The sequence below is a fragment of the Trachymyrmex septentrionalis genome, unplaced genomic scaffold, assembly GCF_001594115.1.
Source record: "Trachymyrmex septentrionalis isolate Tsep2-gDNA-1 unplaced genomic scaffold, Tsep1.0 scaffold189, whole genome shotgun sequence".
Taxonomy (NCBI): Eukaryota; Metazoa; Arthropoda; class Insecta; order Hymenoptera; family Formicidae; genus Trachymyrmex; species Trachymyrmex septentrionalis.
The window spans coordinates 292,829-314,704 of NW_017305061.1; the positions used below are offsets into that span (position 1 = coordinate 292,829).

At 35.8% G+C, this 21,876-nt stretch overlaps 1 protein-coding gene across 1 annotated transcript in view; it reads right to left on the reverse strand.

The window, feature by feature from the left end:
• Nucleotides 1-21,876, reverse strand: part of LOC108746716 (sulfatase-modifying factor 1) — a 41,859-nt gene that overhangs the window by 1,100 nt on the left and 18,883 nt on the right. Inside the window, exon 3 of the mRNA XM_018483649.1 lies at nucleotides 112-295. Within this exon, the coding sequence (XP_018339151.1) occupies nucleotides 112-295 (184 nt within the window). The remainder of the gene's footprint in view (nucleotides 1-111; nucleotides 296-21,876) is intronic.

Here is a 21,876-nt window from a genome sequence, read left to right on the forward strand (position 1 = left end):
TATATATATACTATATATATATATATATATACTGTATATAAAATATATAAGATACATATTTTATTATATTTTCACTTAAATAAGAAAGTATTTAAATAAATAAATGCTTACTGGATTTATTAATCGATCGCTTGAGTGCTTTGTTATCCACCAATCCGCTGTCCATTCCCAAACATTTCCAATAATATTATGCAAACCATATCTATTCTGCGAAAACATTGTAACTGGTGATGTGCCTTTGTATCCGTCTTCTTCAGTATTTACTGTAGGAAAATTGCCTTGCCAAATATTGGCTCTACAACATAATGATAAAATATATATTCTTATTATAGCAAAGATTATATGATATAATATATACAACTCAAAATTATAAGACACATGTGGTGTGGCAATAAAATTCGGTGAATGTCATGAGAAAATAAACACCATTTAATTAATATACGAATGACCTTTATTGTCCTTGCAAAGTAATTCCCGCTAGAAGTAATACACTTTTGACAATGTTCGTACAACTTATAGAAACTGTAACAAATCTTTTTGTCACACGATTCTAAATGTTCGAAATATTTTTAAATCGAGTCCCTTTCATCGCCTTCTTTAGCTTAGGGAATAAAAAGTTTGCTGAAGCAAGATCGGGGAATAGGGAGAGTAATTCAAAATGACAACGCTGACTCGAGAATTGCTATATATGTTTTGAATCAGAACACCAGGTAAAACACAGAGTAAGATTCGCGAGAGGAACTCACGCATGCGCGCTAGCGACGTATCTTCATGACGTCATTTGATGCTTAAATATGAACTTAATTTTTTACTGCAAGCATATTTACAATCTGTCAAGTTGTGATAATAAATAAATTTTATAATTTTAAATAGCGTAGAAATAATCCCAGTGAAGTACATCCCTTTAATTATGCAATCATTTTGACTCTAAAGATTTTTTGTTATCTAATTATCTAACTACATTAGTTGTATCTATTTATTGAGTCTAATAGTTTGAACCGTTAAGTTGTCGTTTATTCTCAGTTTCAGTCAGAAGTTTATTCGCAAATTGATTAGTATGTGCGTCCACAGTCTATCAGCGTAATTCAAGACATAGCTTGTTATTACTTTTTTAACTGTTTCAATATTCAGGTCTCGTCTAATAATTTCGTTAGATACGAACGGCGCGTCTACTATTGTTCTCAGAATTTTGAATTGAAACCTTTCTAGAATTTCTATATTTAAATTAGAAGCAAACCTCCCCCCCCCCCTCTTAAATATGGATAAATATGTCCAAATTGGCATCATAATTGTTTTATAGAGCAGTACTTTGCGTTTTTTTGTGTACAGTAACATTTTTTAATTTCGAGCAAGTAACCAGTATATATTTCTAATTATAAGTTTAATTCCCAGTTGCTTCCTTTTATGCCATATATGCGTTTTCCAAGTTAATCTTTGGTCTAAGTGAACTCTCTAAGTACTTCGCTGAATCTGTTTGAAATATTTTAATGTTGTTTAGTCTTACCGGTGAGCATGAGTCTTTATCAATGAGTCTTATTCAATGTAAATGTAACGTGCACAGATTAATTTTCATTAGCCTTTATTCTCCAAGTTTTAGGTCAGACTCGTATTTTAGAAATATTTCCCTGGAGAATCCTTGATACTTCTTTCGGATTCCTATGTGATGCTATAATGGTTGTGTTGTCCGCGAATGTTCCCGTCAGAGTTTGTTCCAGTTTGTTGGTAGGTCGGCGATAAATATTAGATACAACAGAGGTCCAAGGATACTGTCTTGCTCCGGGACTCCGGATCTGATGGGTTATAAGTCCGAATATTCTTCTTGATGTTTTATTATAAAATATCTGTCTGCTAGATATGATTTAAGTAAGAGATAATAGTTATGCGATAACTGTTTTTTTTATTTTGTAGAGTAACTCTGAGTGCTATATTTTGTCAAATGCTTGAGTAATATCCAGGAACATCGCTAAGCAATATTCTCCATTCTCCAAAGTATTATTAATTTTTCTTACGACTCTGTGCATCTGTTCGATTGTTGCTCTCTAAAACCAAATTGATGTTCTGAAATAATTTTGTTACTAATGCAGCTTGATTCAGCATGAGATTTCAAAGACCTTTAACAGAAAGTAGACTTATTGGTCTATATAAAGATAATTCTTCTGATTTTTTCCTGGTTTTGGTATTAGCATAATCTGAGCTATTTTTCATGGTTGGAAAGTTAATCTTATAATAGCATTATAGCAATCTATAATTAGTTATCAGTCTTACTACTTTCTGTGGAAGTTCCTTTATCACTTTGTCTGTAATCAGGTCAAACCTGGCGCTTTACCGTCTTTTAAATTTCGTATTATTTTTTGCACTTCGCCTATTTTTATTTTTTGGATAGAAGAGTTCATTTGCAGCGGTAACTCAAAGTAGTTTAATATTACTCTTTTTTTTCTTTTGATCTTTCTTCAGGTATAGTTCAAAAATACTTTTTTGAGGTGTTCGAAAAAAATAATTTGATTTTATCTTTACTGGTTCTTACCCATTTTTCGTCTTCTTGTCTTATCGGAGATATTAATTGTTTAGAATCCTTTTTTAACTTCTTTGTGAATTAAAAGGTCTCTAAATAGACCAATTTGTTTTTACATTGGACAGAGTTAGAGGTTACTCTATATTTACTACAGTTGTATTAACTGTAATTATTATTGGGGAATGATTCAAAGTTAGATCATAACATGATTCTGCTTTAAAGTAGTGCGTTGCACTACTATCCTCTTCACAATACAGAAATCTATAACGTCTAGTTTTTCTACAATCAGCAGGCCAATAGATGGATCCGTCTATAGATATCGGGTGTAGATTATTTTGCAACATTGCTAAGTATAATTGTTTTCCTTTTGAATTATTTAAGATCTAGATCACAGGTGTTTCGTATTGTAGTCGCAATCAGCAATGAACCTATGACTAGCAGCTTTGAAATAATTAGTGTAATGTTCTTGTTTGTGTGCTTTGGCGGACTATATATGGCTGAAAAAGTAATAGGTCCTATCCAGTCTTCTATAGCGATACTTGTTGATTGTAGATATTTCTGAGAATACTTCTCGTTTTCATAATGCTTAATAGCTGTTTTAATAATTAGAACAGTACCATCATGTGCTGTACCGTCCAGATGTTGGGTATCGTAGATTGTATAATTTGGGATTTTTAGGTAGCTTTTTTTCGTGTAATGTTCGTTTCTGAAATAAGCATTACGTCTATGCTCGGATAAGAAATATTTAAGTTTATTACTTCTTTGAATAAGTCCGTTGGCATTCCAGATTCCTATTTTTAATATTTACATATTTAATATATTACATATTTAATATAATACGTATTTAATATAAACGTTTTAATATATGTGCCATTATTTCATTTTAGTAAGTTCAAGGCTGTTAGTAGATTTAACATTGTATTTATGTTTCCTATAAGGAGCATTATTTCCAATTTGTTTTGTTGTTTAAGTGTGTTTGGTGTTTATAATAACTGGTCGACCATTGTTATTATAAACATCATTATCTTTTAAGCTTGGTTGATGTGTAGGATTTTTTTTTAATATCTCAGCATAACTTGTAGTTGTGTTGATCTTGTTTCATTTCTGCTTTGTTGTTCATTTCTTAAATTTGATCTCATATTTGGATCTGCTTCTATTTTTTCCCTTAACTTAGGAAATTTTGATGCAGTTGCTGATCCTTTGTAACATACAGGATAGATCTTTCGCAGTTGCAGCATTTTACTTCATTAAACTGTTTTTTAGTACAATCACTAGTTAGATGTTTTCCTGCGTTTGATGCATTTTGGAGACTCCTCTGAAGCAATAATTCTTCGTATGCCCGTATGCTTGGTATCTGGAACATTGTGTGATTTCTCTTTTTTCGTATGGTTGTTCAAAAGTGATTATTGTATTTAACAGACTTTTTTTACTGTGTAAATGTCATGCTGTTTTCCTTTTGCTGCAGTTCTATAAAGAAAAGTGGCAGCGGTTTCTTAATTCTAGTTTCTAGAATATTTGTTATTTTTATAACTAAATATAAATTAATTCCTAAAGACTCTTTCATGATACGAAGTGTTTGGATATAACAGGGCAATAGGAGTCCTAGCTCGATAGTTTTTGTGCAAACCAATACAATTAACAAAACAACTTTATTAATAATTAATCCGCTCACATATTTCGGCTCACTTTTGAGCCATCCTTAGAGACAATATAATATTGTAATTATAAAAAATTTTTTTTTTACAAACTAATTCATTTCAGTGAGCCACACCTCCACCTATTATCGGAAACTATAATATAAAAACAAACTCTAATAATAATCTAAAATGTATTAAAATTATTAAAAAGTAAATTTATTGGAAGCAAAAATTTATTATAGATTTATTATAGATTTATTATAAAATAATAGAAGGTAGCTCACTAAAACAAAAATTCACCATATCGCAAACTTAAATTCTATCGATTTAGTCAAAAACTAGTCTTTGACCATTCACTGTCAATTATATTGAAATAAATGAATAACTTTTAATACACGTTAATTAAAACGTTAATCGTAAAGAAAAAGAAAAAGAAGGGAAAAAACTCTGATTATAGTCCAGACGGACATCAAAATATTATAAAAGCTGAATTGTTACGTGCCCTCCATAGAAATATAATTTTATTTTTTTTTGTCTTTTCGTTTTGCGCTGAATTATTTTCCGTTATTTAATCTCATATTGTTTATCTAAAGTATTTCTATTAATTAATTGCGGATATTCCTAACGAGAAACTTATTCGGCATGGTATGATTCTGTTATGCCGACACCGCGTGATACATGTGTTGCGTGAGCCAATCGAAGCACCCGTGAAACGCGTGCTGAGTGGCGATGTATTGCGATGAAATTCCAAGCAGGATAACTCCACGCGAAGTTAAGGAATCGTTCCCATATGTTGGGGCTGTCATATCATTATCATTCTACACGAGGTTTAAGAAACATTAATCTGATCGGAACACCTTAACGCCTATAATCTCTCAGAATAAGAATATTATACTATTGCGGACCAATCACGGCCCGCGACGCGCGTGCTTTGAATCCTTAGTAGCCGCTCTGGCCGAGAATACTGTTAATTTCGAAGTCTAGCGTTATGTTTAATACATTTTTTGTTTGATTTACTCGTGACCGCCTTAATTAGCCTGAAACAGATAAGTAAACGCGAATTTGTCACATTAACGAGCGCCGACCAATCGGAAAAGGAGCAGCGCGGACCACATCTAAAATTTAATTTATTAATTACTTTAAAATTCCATCAATTAACGCGAACCTAATTTGATCCTTCAGTTCTAAATTAAATTCGTGGCAATCGTGCCGAATTTCAGCCCGATGTGACTAATATTTCCATATGAAAAATCATTTTCCAAATTCGGCACCTATTACCAATTCCGGGAAATTCGAGCTCCCCCTTTCTTCTGACTCGCGAGCGTCACCGACTGGCGTCTATATAAATGGGGCGAAAATCGAGCTCGCTGTCATTTTTAATCGCATCATTTTGATAGATCAGACCGAAACGCTGGCGGAATATCTCTCAATATATCGCAATTTCAAAAGAAAAGAAGAAAATATGCATGTGTTTTTTCAAACTTTTCCCCTTTTCTATATCTCTTGAGTTGACCGCGCTTGTAAGAGCTGCTCAGCTCTTCGTCTTCTCCTAAGCTAACCGCGCTCGTAGGAATTATTTAGTCTACCCTCTTCTCCTGAACTGACCGCACTTGTAGGAGCTGCTCAGCTCACCCCCTTTCCTACAGACTAATCGCGCTTGTAGGAACTGCTTAGTCTGTCCTTTCTCGGAATTGACCGCGCTCGTAGGAGCTTGTTCCTTTCACTACTATTTATTTCTTCTACAATTAATTTCTAATTCTGCTTCTTTAATGCAATTATTCAACTAACCGTATCGGTAATGTAATAAAAATACTTCCCGTAAAATAACTAAAAGAAGAAATCGCGCAGGAAGACGGGTTCAAGCTCTACGTATTTACCAAGAGCTGAAGGTCATTAGGGATTTCGACTCGTCAATCTTTTCACCAGACTCGCCTGTGCCCGCGGCTCCCGTCGTCTTCGAGGGCTCCCAAACGGGGTGCATCGAGCCACCGCGCGCAGCCAGGAAATCTCGTGCGCCGCTGACCGCCGAGCAGCGGAACGCCAGGGCCGACACAACCGCTCCATGCCGGCGGAGCACGCGTCCCGTGGCTATCACTAAACAGGCCTCGAATGCTTGCGGGCCACGGTGCCCCCCCGCTGGTTATTTCCGATGTCTCGGTACAATTTCATGTCACTCGAATCAACCGGATATCTCATCAATAAGAACATAGATACTATTTAGCGTTATATTCTGCCTTGCTCAATCCTCCTCCCCCCTCCATAAAGAGTATGAAATGATGAAACGGCTTGAATTGCTTGGATCCATCATTAATTTCTTTGCTATATGAACTCTAATCAATTTGACATTTGTTACGATTACGATTATTCGCTGAAGCATTAACGCCAATGGCAAATTCAACAAATAATTCATAAATTGCTTAATCAAATAATTCACGATGTCTCATATTGATAAAGAACAATGCCGAATTCTATTTCAAGAGAACAGTAACTATTAAATTAAAATTCTAAATCAATTATAGATAAAGTATCATAAAGGACTCATGTAGTGTAGCATGCGATACGCCAGCACTAGCAGTCTCAGATTTGCCGTTCGACCAGAGACTCGCTCCCATTCTGATCATACCTTCCCTACTCTAATAAACACTCCGCCACTCTTTCAATCCTATGTTCTGCCCGCGCGCCGTGCTGGATCGTCTCTCTCTTTCTCTCTCCGCACTCCACATTCGGCAGCGACGCGACGCACAATATGACACAAGAATTCTATTGTACATCAAGCCGCAGGTCGTAAGATAAATAGGCGATATCCCGCGAAGGCAAAACATAAACGCAAAAATATTCAATGACTATTAGCTATTCATACCATAAAAATTTGTAATATTTCTGGTGACAGCGATGGAATAATAACAAGAACCACTGCATCCTAACACAGTAATTCATAAACGCAAAGATATCTAAATTTATTACAGCTCATGTAACGTTTCTGGTGACAGCGGTGGGATAAAACACGATTACCGCGACATTTAGTAACAATAATGTATATTCACAAGATATGATTAGACGCAATTGCCATGCAATATTGCGCATTCATCAATCTTGATATTTGAGAAAAAATAAATAAAATAAAACAAATTTGACAATGAGTAAAATAAACTTAGGGATCATTTCTAGGATAAGATTAATAAAAAGAGATCGCTTACCGTAATGAATTAATTGACATAAACGTTACAATCTTGAAAAAAAAAATCTTTATTTAAAAATATGATAACTCTAATATTCTAATAAATTATTATTATTATTATCTACGCGTATATTTCTAAGAAAAAAAGGGGATATTCAGATTTAACACGCATCTTGAGATATTTGATTGTTTTCGTTGCTAAGCCTTAGACAAGATGGATCCCACTAACAGTTCGCGAACGTTCAGAGAACCGAAGCGTTAGAAAATGTGATGCGCACCTTGCTAATTTCTTTACTGGAACTGCATTAACACCACCTGTGTCAACATCGATTAATGAAGGCCCATCAGTATCGTTTAATTTCCAGTCCGCGACCTTCAGTAAACGCGACGTTTTCATCTGAGGCCGTGCCCTACTCGAAATCATACGTTCGAGACACTCTCAAACTCGTACCTCAATATGACGGGCATATCTGTTTGGCAATTTCTCGCGCTTGTAAGACGGCTAAGGAAACAGTTCCCTTAATCGACAAAGCTCATCTTGTTCGATTGTTGCGTAATAAATTAACGCATCACGCTTATCTGGCAGTGGAGGATGAGAACCACCCCTCTGTTGATAAATTTCTCGACACGCTTAAACAAACTTTCAGGCCGGGAAGAAGCGCGAATTACTATCGTGGCCAACTTAGTATCGCGTATAAAAAACCGAATAAGCATGTCTTAGATTACATAGGACAAATTAAGGACTTCAGAACCGCCATAATCGAAGACGGTCAACTAATCTCAATCAGTCCTTGAACCAAAGTGAAATCTTGTCAATCGATTCTTTCGTATTCAAAGCGTTTTACGAAGGATTACCACGCGAATACCGCGTTGAACTCAGAACAGAGGGTTACACTGATTTTAGGAACTCCTGCTCCAAAATAATTGCAATTAGCAAACGGTTAGAGAGGGAGAAAAAAAAAAGAAAGAAATTTTCGCACTTCGCGCACAGACTCCTCGTCTCCTTGTGTATTTTCACGCGATTCCCCCGCTGAGGGAGCCGTGAATAATTCGGCTAGCTAGTACGAACAAAAGATTTGCAGTTATTGTAAAGCCTTTGGACATCTAATTAATGAGTGTCACAAGCGTCAATATCGGAACAATTTTAATAATAATAATGATAATTTAATAATGTATATTCTCGGGATAGCAATACAAATTCGAATGACTCTACTTCAATGGGCTAAACAAGTCATCAGGGAAACCTGCCTGGGAGATCTCGGCAAAAAGGACGCCCCGAGGCCTAGGAAATGCTCGTCCCGTTCATTTGATTGCGTTCAAAACTAATCCACGTTCTTCAAATCGCCAACAGAAGCATACCCTCCGTTGAGCTCGAATCACCGCGGACCAACCGCCTTCATGCTCGATACCGGAACACAACCAAATATAATAAAATTAGAATGCACAAACGAACACTATTCACAAAAATAAGATTCTTCAATTAACCGCACAAAAGATGTCGTAAATATCCTAAGGACAATAAGGACCCACATGTTACAAACTTCATTAGTATTTTATATAGTTCCAAATGATTTTCCTATAACGCAACAGGGTATATTAGGTATCACTTTCTTCACAGAGTATAATGCCTATATTAATTATGCTGATAAGCATCGCTTGGCGCAATTGCGTCTTCCCGTTTAAATCCCAGGAAACTGTGGTCATTCCGCCACAATGTAATTCCGGTTTTGTTATATACATTTCTAGAAATTAAAACTAGCTATTTGTCTCGATTACGTTTTTGCGAAGGGATATTCGCCGGAGATGCCCTCGTTACTTGTATTAACAATAAAGCTTATGTAAAAGTAATTAACACTCTCGATCACGAAGTCGAACTTCTAATACCACAATTAAATTACAAGAGGTTAATAAAATCTTTCATGAACTTCTCCACACACATTATGAATTTAACGAAAACAAGAAAGAATTATATCGTCCCATGAAATCTTCTGAAAAAAATCTCCCGGGAAATATTAATCAATCAATAAAAAACACGCCAAACTCTCTAATAACATCAAGTAAAAATATTAATATAATCAAAGAAAACAATAAACAAAAATCGCTTTTTTCTTCCAATCCTACTAACTCTATTACTTCTAATTTTTCTAATCTACATCCCTCATTGGGGCTCCTCTCTAGTACAGAATGTACTCATCTCCACGGAAGGCTTTCCAATTTTTCTAATTTACATCCTTCTGTGGAGCCTCTTCTTAGTACAGAAAGTACTCATCTCCACAAAGGATCTTCTAATATTTCTAATTCACATTCCTCGTTGGGGCCTCTCTCTAATGCAGAAAGCACTCATCTCCACGAAAGACCTTCTAATACTTCTATTCTTTCTAAGCTTTCTAATACTAATTCTAATTCCAATTCTCTACTCCTCACTCTAATTCCTTGTAATAAGGAAAAAGCGATTTCTCTAATTATTAATATAATAATGGGTTGTTCGGAAAGTAATTTCGTTTTTTCCCAACAGAGGACTTAATTGTGTAAATGTATTTTTCACAGCCAACTTCACACTTAAGCTGCATAATCATTATATATTTTGACAGCTGATATAGCAAGGCTTGCTTGTGAAAAAAGTTCGACGCATTGATTCTACGCAGTAGTTTTTGGTTGATACCCTATCAAATATGGAAAGTGAAAAGCATTTTCGACATATTTTACTTTTTTACTATCGAAAAGGTAAAAATGCTGTTCAAACAAGAAAAAAATTATCCGATGTGTATGGAGAAGATGTATTGGCAGAACGCCAGTGCCAAAACTGGTTTGCAAAATTTCGATCCGGCAATTTTGATGTTGAAGATGCACCACGTTCTGGAAGGCCAGTTGAAGCTGACACGATATGAAGACACAATAAAGACATTAATTGATGCAAACCAGCGAATAACAACTCGTGAAATCGCTGAGAAATTAAATTTTACCGAATTCGACCGTTCGTGATCATTTGAAACGCGTCTGATTGAAAATCGTCTTTCATTTTCATAAGAAAAAACGAAATTACTTTCCGAACAATCTAATAAATAATAATTACTAACAAAGTATTAATGATTATTACTAATTCATATATTAATTTGGCAAATAAAAATCGTCGGGACAATAATAACGACAATCTTACTTAGTGGAAACGAGGCCTTATAGTATATAAAATGATAAAGTTTAGAGACTTAGAGACTTTATAACCAGAGTTTAATTCTGAGAATGTGCTTTTGTGCGAGTGAGAAAAGAAAGCTATGTGCTTTTTCATTCTAACTCACTTTGCAGTAACGTTGTGACGTTGAAAATGTGATAACTCTATACGATTTATAGTTTCTGATGAATATAAATAAACAAATGATGAATATACGTACAACTTTAAATGAAACGTATATTTGTTTCGTTTCAACTTACTAGGTTTATTTTTTCTTTCCCGAGATTTTGAATAAAGAGATTATAAACACAGAATAGGGGAGTCATCTAAGAATGCATGAGCGGATAGAAAGAAACGAAAAATGAGATGTTAGAGACCCTATAATAAGAGTCGCGACTCGAGCTGATTTTTGTATGCAAGGTAATTGTTTTAACAAAATTGGTAACAGAGAAATATATCTCTGTCTAACCATAACGCGTCTCTAATCTAAACTTGCGCTGGTAGAACATGCGTACATACGTTACTCAATTGTACTGACAATTATTAAAAATGATTGGGTATGCAGTAACTAAATTATTGCAATGGGTATCCCAATCAAAGGCTAATAAAAGCATTTCCTCGAAATGCCGAACGTCGTGCTTTATGGGCGAAAAATGTTAATGAAAGATGTAGAGGAAATGGTGTGAAAAATTGGACGTCTGCAACAGCAAATTCTTTTCTCGCATACGTTTCAACAATGTAATGTAAAAATCTATTTGTTAATGCCTTTAAATTAATTAATTTTAATTATTTCTTTACGATTAGTAAGGAGTCTTTGCGCAAATCAACTTATGTTTAATTTTAATTATATTGTTGAAATTTAAGAGTAATACGAATGTAGATATTCAAATATAGATGGGAATTATTAAAATATGCCAAATCAATAAAAATACTATTTTTTGATGTCCTGACTTTTATTAAAGGGTCTCTAGAGATGGCCATTAGCATCCGTATTTGATCACGCATGCGCTGTTGATTTTCACTGTTGGGTAGGGAGATTTGAGGAAAGTAATAGACCTCTGTTACACGGTACGCTTAATCGAATTTAATAACATCCGTAGTGAAATTGTCTAATAATAGCTCTTCCTTGGAAGAATGGAATGACTATGATTAGCCAGTTTCATAACTACAAATGTTATTAAACTCGATGAAAGGAGGACTTGAGAATCTCTAGATTTGCCTGAGCGATTTACATACGCCAATTTTTATAGGACTCTTGGCCGATTTCTTCTTATAAGAAGCAAATTCATCTCGTGGCGAGGCCATGTAAAATGACAGATCTTGCTCGGTTTTGCTGCTAATTTGCCGTCAAGTTATGTCAGCAGTTCGGTTTCTACTCGCAATCTGCTGTCAGATTATGCTGCAGACTCTGTTCGGTTTCTGCCACCAATTTGCTGGCATAATATATCAGTAGGTCAGCATATTTTTGACAGCAATTTGCTAACAATGTCTGATAGTACAAACTCTGTGTACAATTTGTTGCCTTTCTGCAATCAAAAATTGATAACAGGCTCTGCTCAAAATCTGTCTCTACAGGCTTTGCCTACATCAGGAAATATAAAAAACATACAAGATAAAAACAACATATTAAAATAAAAACAACATATTAAGATGAAAACAAATATATAAATACATCAATATCACAGAAAAAATATTTAATCACAGAATGCATTGTCATTGTTTTACTGTTATGTACTGCATTTTTAAATGACCTTTTAGACATGCGTCTGTAGTTAAAAAATTGTTGGCACTGTTTATTTTCTTATGCATTGTGTTATACGTTATGTAAGAGTCTGTGCTCCCCGCTTTATGGCTTCTGCGTACTGGACGCGGAAATGCTTGCATCGCGGTAAAATACGACGCAGTAACCAATAAACATTTTAGCAGCTGTAAGCTTATTGACTACCGTATCACATTTTGCCATACAATAAGCGTTTTCGCGTCCAGTGTGCAGAAACTTTTAGTCTTCAAACACGATAGGTGTTTGCAGTAAGCATCAGGGTTGGTAAAAGTAACGAAAATACTCATTCACACCTTATTTGTGATGCATGTACGTATCTGCAGTCTTACATTGTCGTATATTGTTTTATAGAATAAATATTTTGCCATGAATTTGTTTTGGCTTATGTTTTACGAAGTTTCCTGAAGAACTGGATTTTATAACTTCACTTTTAAAAATATTATAATAAGTAAGATGATTTGCAATATATTATATAAGATATCATATTATAGTATATTACAGGCATATATAATTATCTATGTAGTATTTACACATATAATGAAAAATTATGATTTTAATAATTTATTATTCCCCAGATAATAAGGTATCATCTACTTGAGGTAATTAATTGGTCATTCTTAACAAATCTGATGTCCTATCATGTCATCGTAAAAGTGACGTGAATTTGTCACAACAACATAACATCATATTAACCTATGTCGAAAATACGTCATTATTTTAAATTAATGGCATAAATGAATAACGTTATTAACTGATCTCTAATAATGTTATCAATACGTCATAAATAAATAATGCTATTAATTGATAAAAAAGATAACGTTCATTACATCTTAAATAGTGACATCAATAATTCCAAATAACTAACGTCAAAATGATTACAGTTTGCTATCTGGATCATATTTATGTTAATAATCGCAAAATTATATCAATTGTCGGTAATGACAGCATTTTTTAATTATCTATGTGATCTTTTTCTTCGTGTTTTATTCGTGTTGCATGCTCCAATATGCCCCTACTATAGCTCCAACTCACTCAAATGCGCTCATTGAAGTAGTAGCTATGATAGCTATGGTAGAGGTATATTGAAACATTTGGCAAACAAACTTTTGTTCTCGTCAGTAACACAATAGAAGAAATATTAGAAATAGAAATAAATATTAAGATTTTAACCTATCAAAACTGCTGTTATATGTATGGTTTTTAATAAGTTAAATTTTAATTTTAGTTTCTATTCCTAATATTCCGTTTATTGTAGACCTAAAATCCGATTTCGTAACTCATGGCACCGACGAAATATTATTATATTATAGACCGTTGACTCTAGACAAATTTTGATGACTATCAATGAAGGCCCGAGGATAATTGAAGAACAATGACATACATTACCGACAACTAATAAAAATTTACATAAATATCTATTAACATAAATATTTAGATAATTTATTATTAAATTCTTGATTTTTTTTATTATATAAATGCTGTATCACTATATATGTACACTTTTAATGCTATAATATTTTATACAGGGTGTCCTAAAGTAATCCTAAAATAATAGGCGTATACACTTCGCAATAGTAGGCCGGGCGGGCACGTGTATTCGGCTATCTTTAATAATTAATATCTCGTTAACTATTGGAGAAACTTGCAAAATGATATATGGTTTATATATAGAGACTTATAGAGAAACTTATACAAAAAAGAGACTTATACAAAAAAAAATAATTTAAATCAGACTCTCAAACATTAAAATAACAAATAGCAATCAGATTAAGGCTAATAAGAGTCAACGCGACTATATATGATTCAATATCAAATGACAATAAAAATAATGATTCTTCAAAAAAGGAAAACAAAGAAAAAACGAGTTCTAGTTCACAATTCCATACGTACAGTCTATTTCGGAAAAATTTAAAAATAATATCAAAGATACAAAACTATTGTTTTTCAATCTCAATAAACTCAGTTAAATGATAAAAGCCCAAAAAGATTCTCTTCCTGCAGATTGAAAAAAAAAACATAGTATTAGGTTAAGTAAAAAGTCATCGCGTTTTTTTAAAAGACATCTATCAGTAAAAACCGCAATTACTTTCTTACCAACAATATAAATATATCTTGATAGAGTAAAGTTTCAGCTTTAAAAATCTCTTTTTTAAATTATACGATACGACAATTTTTAATGGAGTTATGAGCAATTAAAGTCAAAATAATTCTTTTATTTAATCCGCGATAACTCAGTAATAAAAAGTCATAGGAATATTTAAAAAAAACGATTTTGTAGGGAAAGTATCAAGCTTTCACGATAGGTAATCGAAAATTTTCTCAAATTCGTTTTGGACACGTTACAAATCCACAAAGTGAGAAGAAAATTTTTCGTCTTTTTCAGCTCGTAGTTTGATATGTACAAATTATCAAACTCATATAAACTTAAAAAATGTGATAAGCTTTTAAAAGTAGAGATTTCAAGCTTTAAAACTCTTTTTTTAAATTTGAATTTCATTCATTATTGATGAAGATATTGTATATACAACTTTGAGCTAAAAAATACGCGATGACTTTTTACTCAACCTAATATATAAAATTTCTTGTAATAATTGTGACGCGTCCTATGTTGGACAAACATGTAGACAATTAAAAACGAGGATTTCCGAACACAAAAATAACATCAATAGAAAAAAAATTAATTCTTCGGCTGTCACGAATCATAGGACACGTCACACGATTTTGATTGGAATAACGTTCAAATATTAGACATAAAACATAACTATTATACAATAAAAGACTAATATCAGAAATGATAAATATGAAGCAACAAAAGAACGGAATTAAATTAAACAAAGACAGTCAGTTACAATTAATAGGAAAGGCTGACCGGGAAATTAATTGATAAATTCGTTTTATACTCGTATTATGGATTAGCAATAAGGAGAAATCCAAATTTAGTAAAAAAACATGAAAAAAAATGAGCAACGCTTTATCATCACTTTATTATCACTCGAGCACCAGTTCTGCCCTGTCGGAGAAAATTCTTGGTGTAGTTACCAGAAAGCCAAAGCAACGAATCACTGTCTTCCTACTAGCATAAACCGCCAATGTCTGATGTTGTTTTCAATGAAGTGAAACCAATTTTTGACAACTTGAGCAAGGATGAACTATTGAATCGTTGTCTTGGAGGTTACACACAAAATAGCAACAAAAGTTTTAATGCAAGTGTGTGAGCGATAGCTCCGAAAATTCAAGCTCTTGGCAAAAAAAGCTTAGAAATTGCAGTAGATCTGGCTATTTGCAATTTCAATGATGGTTATAGAAGTTACTTGCAAATTATGAAAGTATTAAACCTCAAAATTGACCGTAATTGCTACGAATTTTGCGAGGAGCACGACACAACGCGTGTGAAGAAAGCAGAGAAAAATTTCACAAAGGAGGCAAAAGAGGCTATAATACAATCGCTATTATACAATCAGAAAGGAAGCTGACAGGACTGATGAGTAGAGATGCGCACGAGACGAGATAAACGCAAAAGCGAACGCACTTTACAACGATATTAGCGCGCTAATATGCTATAATTTACGTTACTACATTACATACTATAGAATTTTAGAAAAGCGCGCTTTCATTAATAAAAACGCGTTCTGAATACAGACTTTAAAGTATTAAATACTGAAAAGTTATAGGGTTATTATAATAAAAAATTAAAATAAAATTGGGTTATTATGTATGTGATATACTCGTATATTATAATAAGTAAATGTGTATCATGTATGTGTCAATAAATGGATTATTCGAATAAAACTAAAATAATAATCTTGAGGCTTCCACGGGTGCTTTCTAATTACTTTGAGTTACCGCTGCAAATGAACTCTTCTATCCAAAAAATAAAAATAGGCGAAGTGCAAAAAATAATACGAAATTTAAAAGACGGTAAAGCGCCAGGTTTGACCTGATTACAGACAAAGTGATAAAGGAACTTCCACAGAAAGTAGTAAGACTGATAACTAATTATAGATTGCTATAATGCTATTATAAGATTAAACTTTCCAACTCTATGAAAAATAGCTCAGATTATGCTAATATCAAAACCAGGAAAAAATCAGAAGAATTATCTTTATATAGACCAATAAGTCTACTTTCTGTTAAAGGTCTTTGAAATCTCATGCTGAATCAAGCTGCATTAGTAACAAAATTATTTCAGAACATCAATTTGGTTTTAGAGAGCAACAATCGAACAGATGCACAGAGTCGTAAGAAAAATTAATAATACTCTGGAGAATGGAGAATATTGCTTAGCGATGTTCCTGGATATTACTCAAGCATTTGACAAAATATAGCACCCAGAGTTACTCTACAAAATAAAAAAAACAGTTATCGCATAACTATTATCTCTTACTTAAATCATATCTAGCAGACAGATATTTTATAATAAAACATCAAGAAGAATATTCGGACTTATAACCCATCAGATCCGGAGTCCCGGAGCAAGACAGTATCCTTGGACCTCTGTTGTATCTAATATTTATCGCCGACCTACCAACAAACTGGAACAAACTCTGACGGGAACATTCGCGGACAACACAACCATTATAGCATCACATAGGAATCCGAAAGAAGTATCAAGGATTCTCCAGGGAAATATTTCTAAAATACGAGTCTGACCTAAAACTTGGAGAATAAAGGCTAATGAAAATAAATCTGTGCATGTTACATTTACATTGAATAAAGACTCATGCTCACCGGTAAGACTAAACAACATTAAAATATTTCAAACAGATTCAGCGAAGTACTTAGAGAGTTCACTTAGACCAAAGATTAACTTGGAAAACGCATATATGGCATAAAAGGAAGCAACTGGGAATTAAACTTATACTCGTATTACCTATCAACGACGAGGTAATATATGTTTCGTGGCGACTACGCGAAGAGACGGTCGCTCCTTCCGCGCAAACCAACCCGGTAATCGCGGCTTGGACGACGGCACAAGCGCGACTAATATTATATAAATATTTAGAGAAGTTAGGTCGCGTTTTGTATTGCGATACAGACTCGTGTATCTATGTAGACAGAGGTGAACAGAGCGAGTACGAGCCGCGTACGGGAAATTTTCTGGGCGATATGACGGACGAGTTCGAGAGCTACGGTCGGGGCAGTTTTATCGAGTCGTTCGTGTCCGGAGGCCCGAAATTCTACGCGTACGTCGTTCGTACACCGGAAGGTCGTCGACACGAGATCTGTAAAGTTAAGGGAATTACGTTAAATTATAAGAATTCGTGTATTATAAATTTTAATAGTATTAGGAAATTAATAATAGATAATGAAAGAGAAAGACGCGATGAAGAAGAAGAAGAAGAAACGGGTAGAGTAGCGATAAATTTGCGTTTTAGCGCAATCCGTCGCACGGCGTTTCACGAAATCGTAACGCGAAACGAAACAAAGACGTGCGCAGCGGTATTGGTAAAACGTAAATTTATTAATAATCGTTATTCCCTTCCGTATGGCTTCAGAAGAGAATAACGTCTTCTTCTTCTTTTTCTTTCTCTCACTTATATTTTAAGCTCGCGAGTTTTCCGCTTATTCGCGTAGTATTTAAGCATTATGTAAGAGAAACATAAATTTAAGTTTTTTGTAAATAATAAATAGTCTAAGTATCCCTCTTTTACGAAAAATTTTTTCATTTTATTAAATCGACGACGATGTCGCGTACTCGTTTAACGATAGAAATATACGTCGATCGCAAATCTCTTTGACGCGCGCGAAGATAAGCTTATGTGCGTCGCACCGCGGTGAGATCAGCTTTTCGTCAGCCACGGTGCTCTTCGCTGACAAGCTCACGCGGGGGTACGCTGGCGCGAGCACTCGTTCGCCGCGCGAAGGGGCCCCCGACGGCGCGTTAATCAGCTTATCTTCTCTTAAAATTATTTTTTTCACGCATTCTAGAAATCAACGAAAATGAAATTTTTCCTTTTTGCTTTTGAAGTCGCGCACGAAGATCGTTTGCTCATTTCGCAAAATGGACGTGCGTTGGAAACATCCTTGGACATCGATCGTATGCGGTCCGACTGGCTGCGGGAAGACGGTCTTCGTGAAGGCTTTTCTCAGGTATCTGTCTCTCATGTCCGACGTGTGCTTCGAGAGAATTTTGTTTTATTACGCGGAATGGCAAGAAGCCTATCGTCGATTACAATACGATACGCGTGTAAAAGAACAGCCCTGGGGATGCAGCAATACTAAAACGGCGAAGAAGAATATAATTGAATTTCGCGAGGAATTACCCCGTCCGGAAGATTACTCGAACGATCCGCTTTCTCCGAAATTAGTGATAATCGGCGATCATATGAGAGAATCGTCGTCGTGCGACGCGATCGTGGATCTTTTTACCAAAGGCAGTCATCACAAGAATCTCAGTGTTATTCTTATCTCGCAGAATCTATTCCACCAGGGGCGTGGACAGCGCGATATATCGCTTAACGCAAATTACATCGTCGTTTTCAAAAATCCACGTGATCGTGCTCAAATTCGTCATTTATCGCGTCAAGTCTATCCCGACGATCCGAAATTTCTAGAAGAGGCATACTACGACGCCACATCGAGGCCTCACGAGTATTTGTTGCTCGATCTGAAACAATCAACTCCGGACGAGTATCGATTTCGAAAGTGTATTTTTCCCGATACGTTTCATTACGTCTACGTGCCGCGTAGATCGTTTTCCAGCGGATACGTATAAAAGTTGAGTACGGCTAATCGCGTGTATCAGTCGTAGATTTTTTTCGCGATGAGGCCGGGTGACGCGAAATTGCACAGAGCGACGAAAATCGCCACACATTCGATCGGTAAGAGAAACGCCTGTCTCCTCGCGGCGCTCTATCATTTGAACAAAAATCAACGCACAACCTTCTTACGTAGCGCTGACGAAAAACTAATTCGTTGGATCTGTGAATGTGTTTTTAATATACTCAAAGGTAACGTCTCTCTCGAACGGCGTGAAAAAAACCGGTTAACCAAATACAAAAAAGCTCTGCGCCACGTCGTTGCAAAACGCGGTAATTGGAAGGATAGAAGAAAGCTGTTGGTGCAGCGAGGCGGATTTTTACCCTATATTATCGGACCTATATTATCGACCTTATTATCGTTAATTATCGAAGGAACGAAATAGTAGAGATAAAACGTTATGGAGAGGGCCAAAAAAATGGTTTTAATTTCGACGGAAAATCTGGAGAGGCTGCAGCAGCAGCATCAGCTACGTCGGAATCCGACATCGTTCGTCGACGGAGAGTCAAAAGGAATAGCAGTATCGCAAAATTCGGATAACACCTTGAGCTCTAATAACACATCGCAAACCCCGGGAACTCGTCTAACGCGACTCGACGCGGAGATGAGTCGTATTCTCAATTCCAGATGGCCTCGCGACGAAAGCGAGAGGTGGAAAATGTACAAAGAGGCATTATGGAGATACCTACGGTTTATCCGAGAAGCGCGAAGACAGAAAGACGTACGTAACGAAAACGAAAATGCGGAAGACAACGTTACACGAGATGCCTCCGATGATAACGAGAGCGATGACGTTTTTTACGATCCCACGCGAACATCCAATATTCGACCGCCATCACATTCCAATAGTAACACAGATATTACAGTGAAAAATTTCGAAATTTCGAGCGAGCATAATCGTATGATGAAAAGCATCGAGGAAATAATGGAAAGCGTACCGAAATCTTATCGTAATCATGCACACTTACTGATGAAACATTTGCTTCGAAAAGCTCCGCCCGATAAACTTAGTTGGGACGAGCACGGAATCGTGACTATAGATGGTAACGTCGTGAAAGATTCGAATATCGCTGACTTAATAAACGAAGCAATGCGCGAGAGAAAAACCGTGAAAGCAGTGGGTAGAAATCAGTTTGCACGATTACTCCGTGTGCTGAACATACCTTCTGCACTGGTGAGAAATAAAAGTTTATTGTCCGCGCACGCGGATGCTGTAAATATCGTAAAACTTCGTCCGCGCGCGAGTTCTACGCCTGTTACGTCGAAAGAGCAAGTTCCACGTCGAGCGTATCGAGAGCCCGAGGAAGGAGAAAAACGTAAAAATTACGAAAAAATAGACGAGGGAAGCTCGCTGATTTTTTCTCGCAAACGAAAAACTGATACCCCCGTATCTTTGCAAATAGGGAAAAGCCAGTTGCCCGGCTAGAAAAAATTGAGATAACGATGACGTTTGAAAAACTATACTACGATCCGTCGAATTATGCGAGTTATTCGGCGGTGGATAATCTAACTCGCGCCGTTAAACCGAATTTCTCACGGGGAGAAGTCGTACGCTGGCTCGAATCGCAAGACGCGTACACGTTGCACAGGCCATTGCACAGAAAATTTCCAAGATTGCATTACAACGTGACAAACATCGACGATGTGTGGGAGGCAGATTTGATCGAACTGCGAAATCTAAAAAGTTACAACGACGGTTATTCCTATCTGTTAGTAATTATCGATGTATTAAGCAAATATGTCTGGGTAGAACCGCTACGTGACAAAACGAGCAACAGCGTGACAAAAGCTTTTCAACGCGTACTAGCAAAAAGCGAAGGACGAGTACCCGTATACTTACAAACGGACAAAGGTAAAGAATTTGTCGCGCACCCAATGCAAAAATTCCTTAAAGAAAACGATATTCGTTTTCGAGTAACGCGCAATCCCGACATTAAAGCCGCCGTTGTCGAGCGCTTCAACAGAACACTGAAGGAGCGAATGTGGCGTTATTTCACGCATAAAAATACGCGACGCTACGTCGATGTTCTACAGGACGTTTTACGTGCTTACAATCACACGTGTCACACGTCCACGAGAATGCAACCCGCGGTAGTAACGAGAGAAAACGCCCGTATCGCACGTGAAAATATATCGCGTCGTTGGAAAAACAACATATTAAAGAAACGAACGCGAAAGATTAAATATCGCGTTGGAGATCTCGTTCGTATCAGTAGGGCGAAAGCGGCCTTCGAGAAAGGTTACGAGGCTAAATGGAGCGAGGAAATATTTCAAATTTATCGTATTCTCGATTGGCAAAATCCTCACATGTACGAGCTACGAGATTTAGCAGACGAAGTCATAGACGGTATTTTTTATGAGCAAGAATTAGCACGAGTTGAGAAGAAGCTAGAGGAAGAACAATTTCTCGTTGATCGCGTGATAAAGAGTAGAGGGCGAGGAGCTAATAAACAAGTGCTAGTTAACTGGCGCGGTTATCCCAGTAAGTTTGATACCTGGATTCCGGCATCGAGTTTAATTTCTCTTCGCGATGGAGGGGGAACAATTTCTTCTGGTACTCCCGAGTAACAGTAGTATGCGCCATTTTCCTAATAATACAACGTCGTCCTTCAACACGGAATTATCTCACGCTATAGTGTTGCATGGAAAATGGGAGGTTGCGATAAGTGAGATTCAATTTCCTTGCACCTTTTTACACGTACGTCATAACGAAAATGTGATCAGATTCGTCGACGTTAAACCCGATGAGGAAACGAATGGCCCGTTTACGGCAAAAGAAGTTCCATTTCTAAATGGAATGTACAACGATATCCACGAGCTTATTAAGGCGATTAATATCGC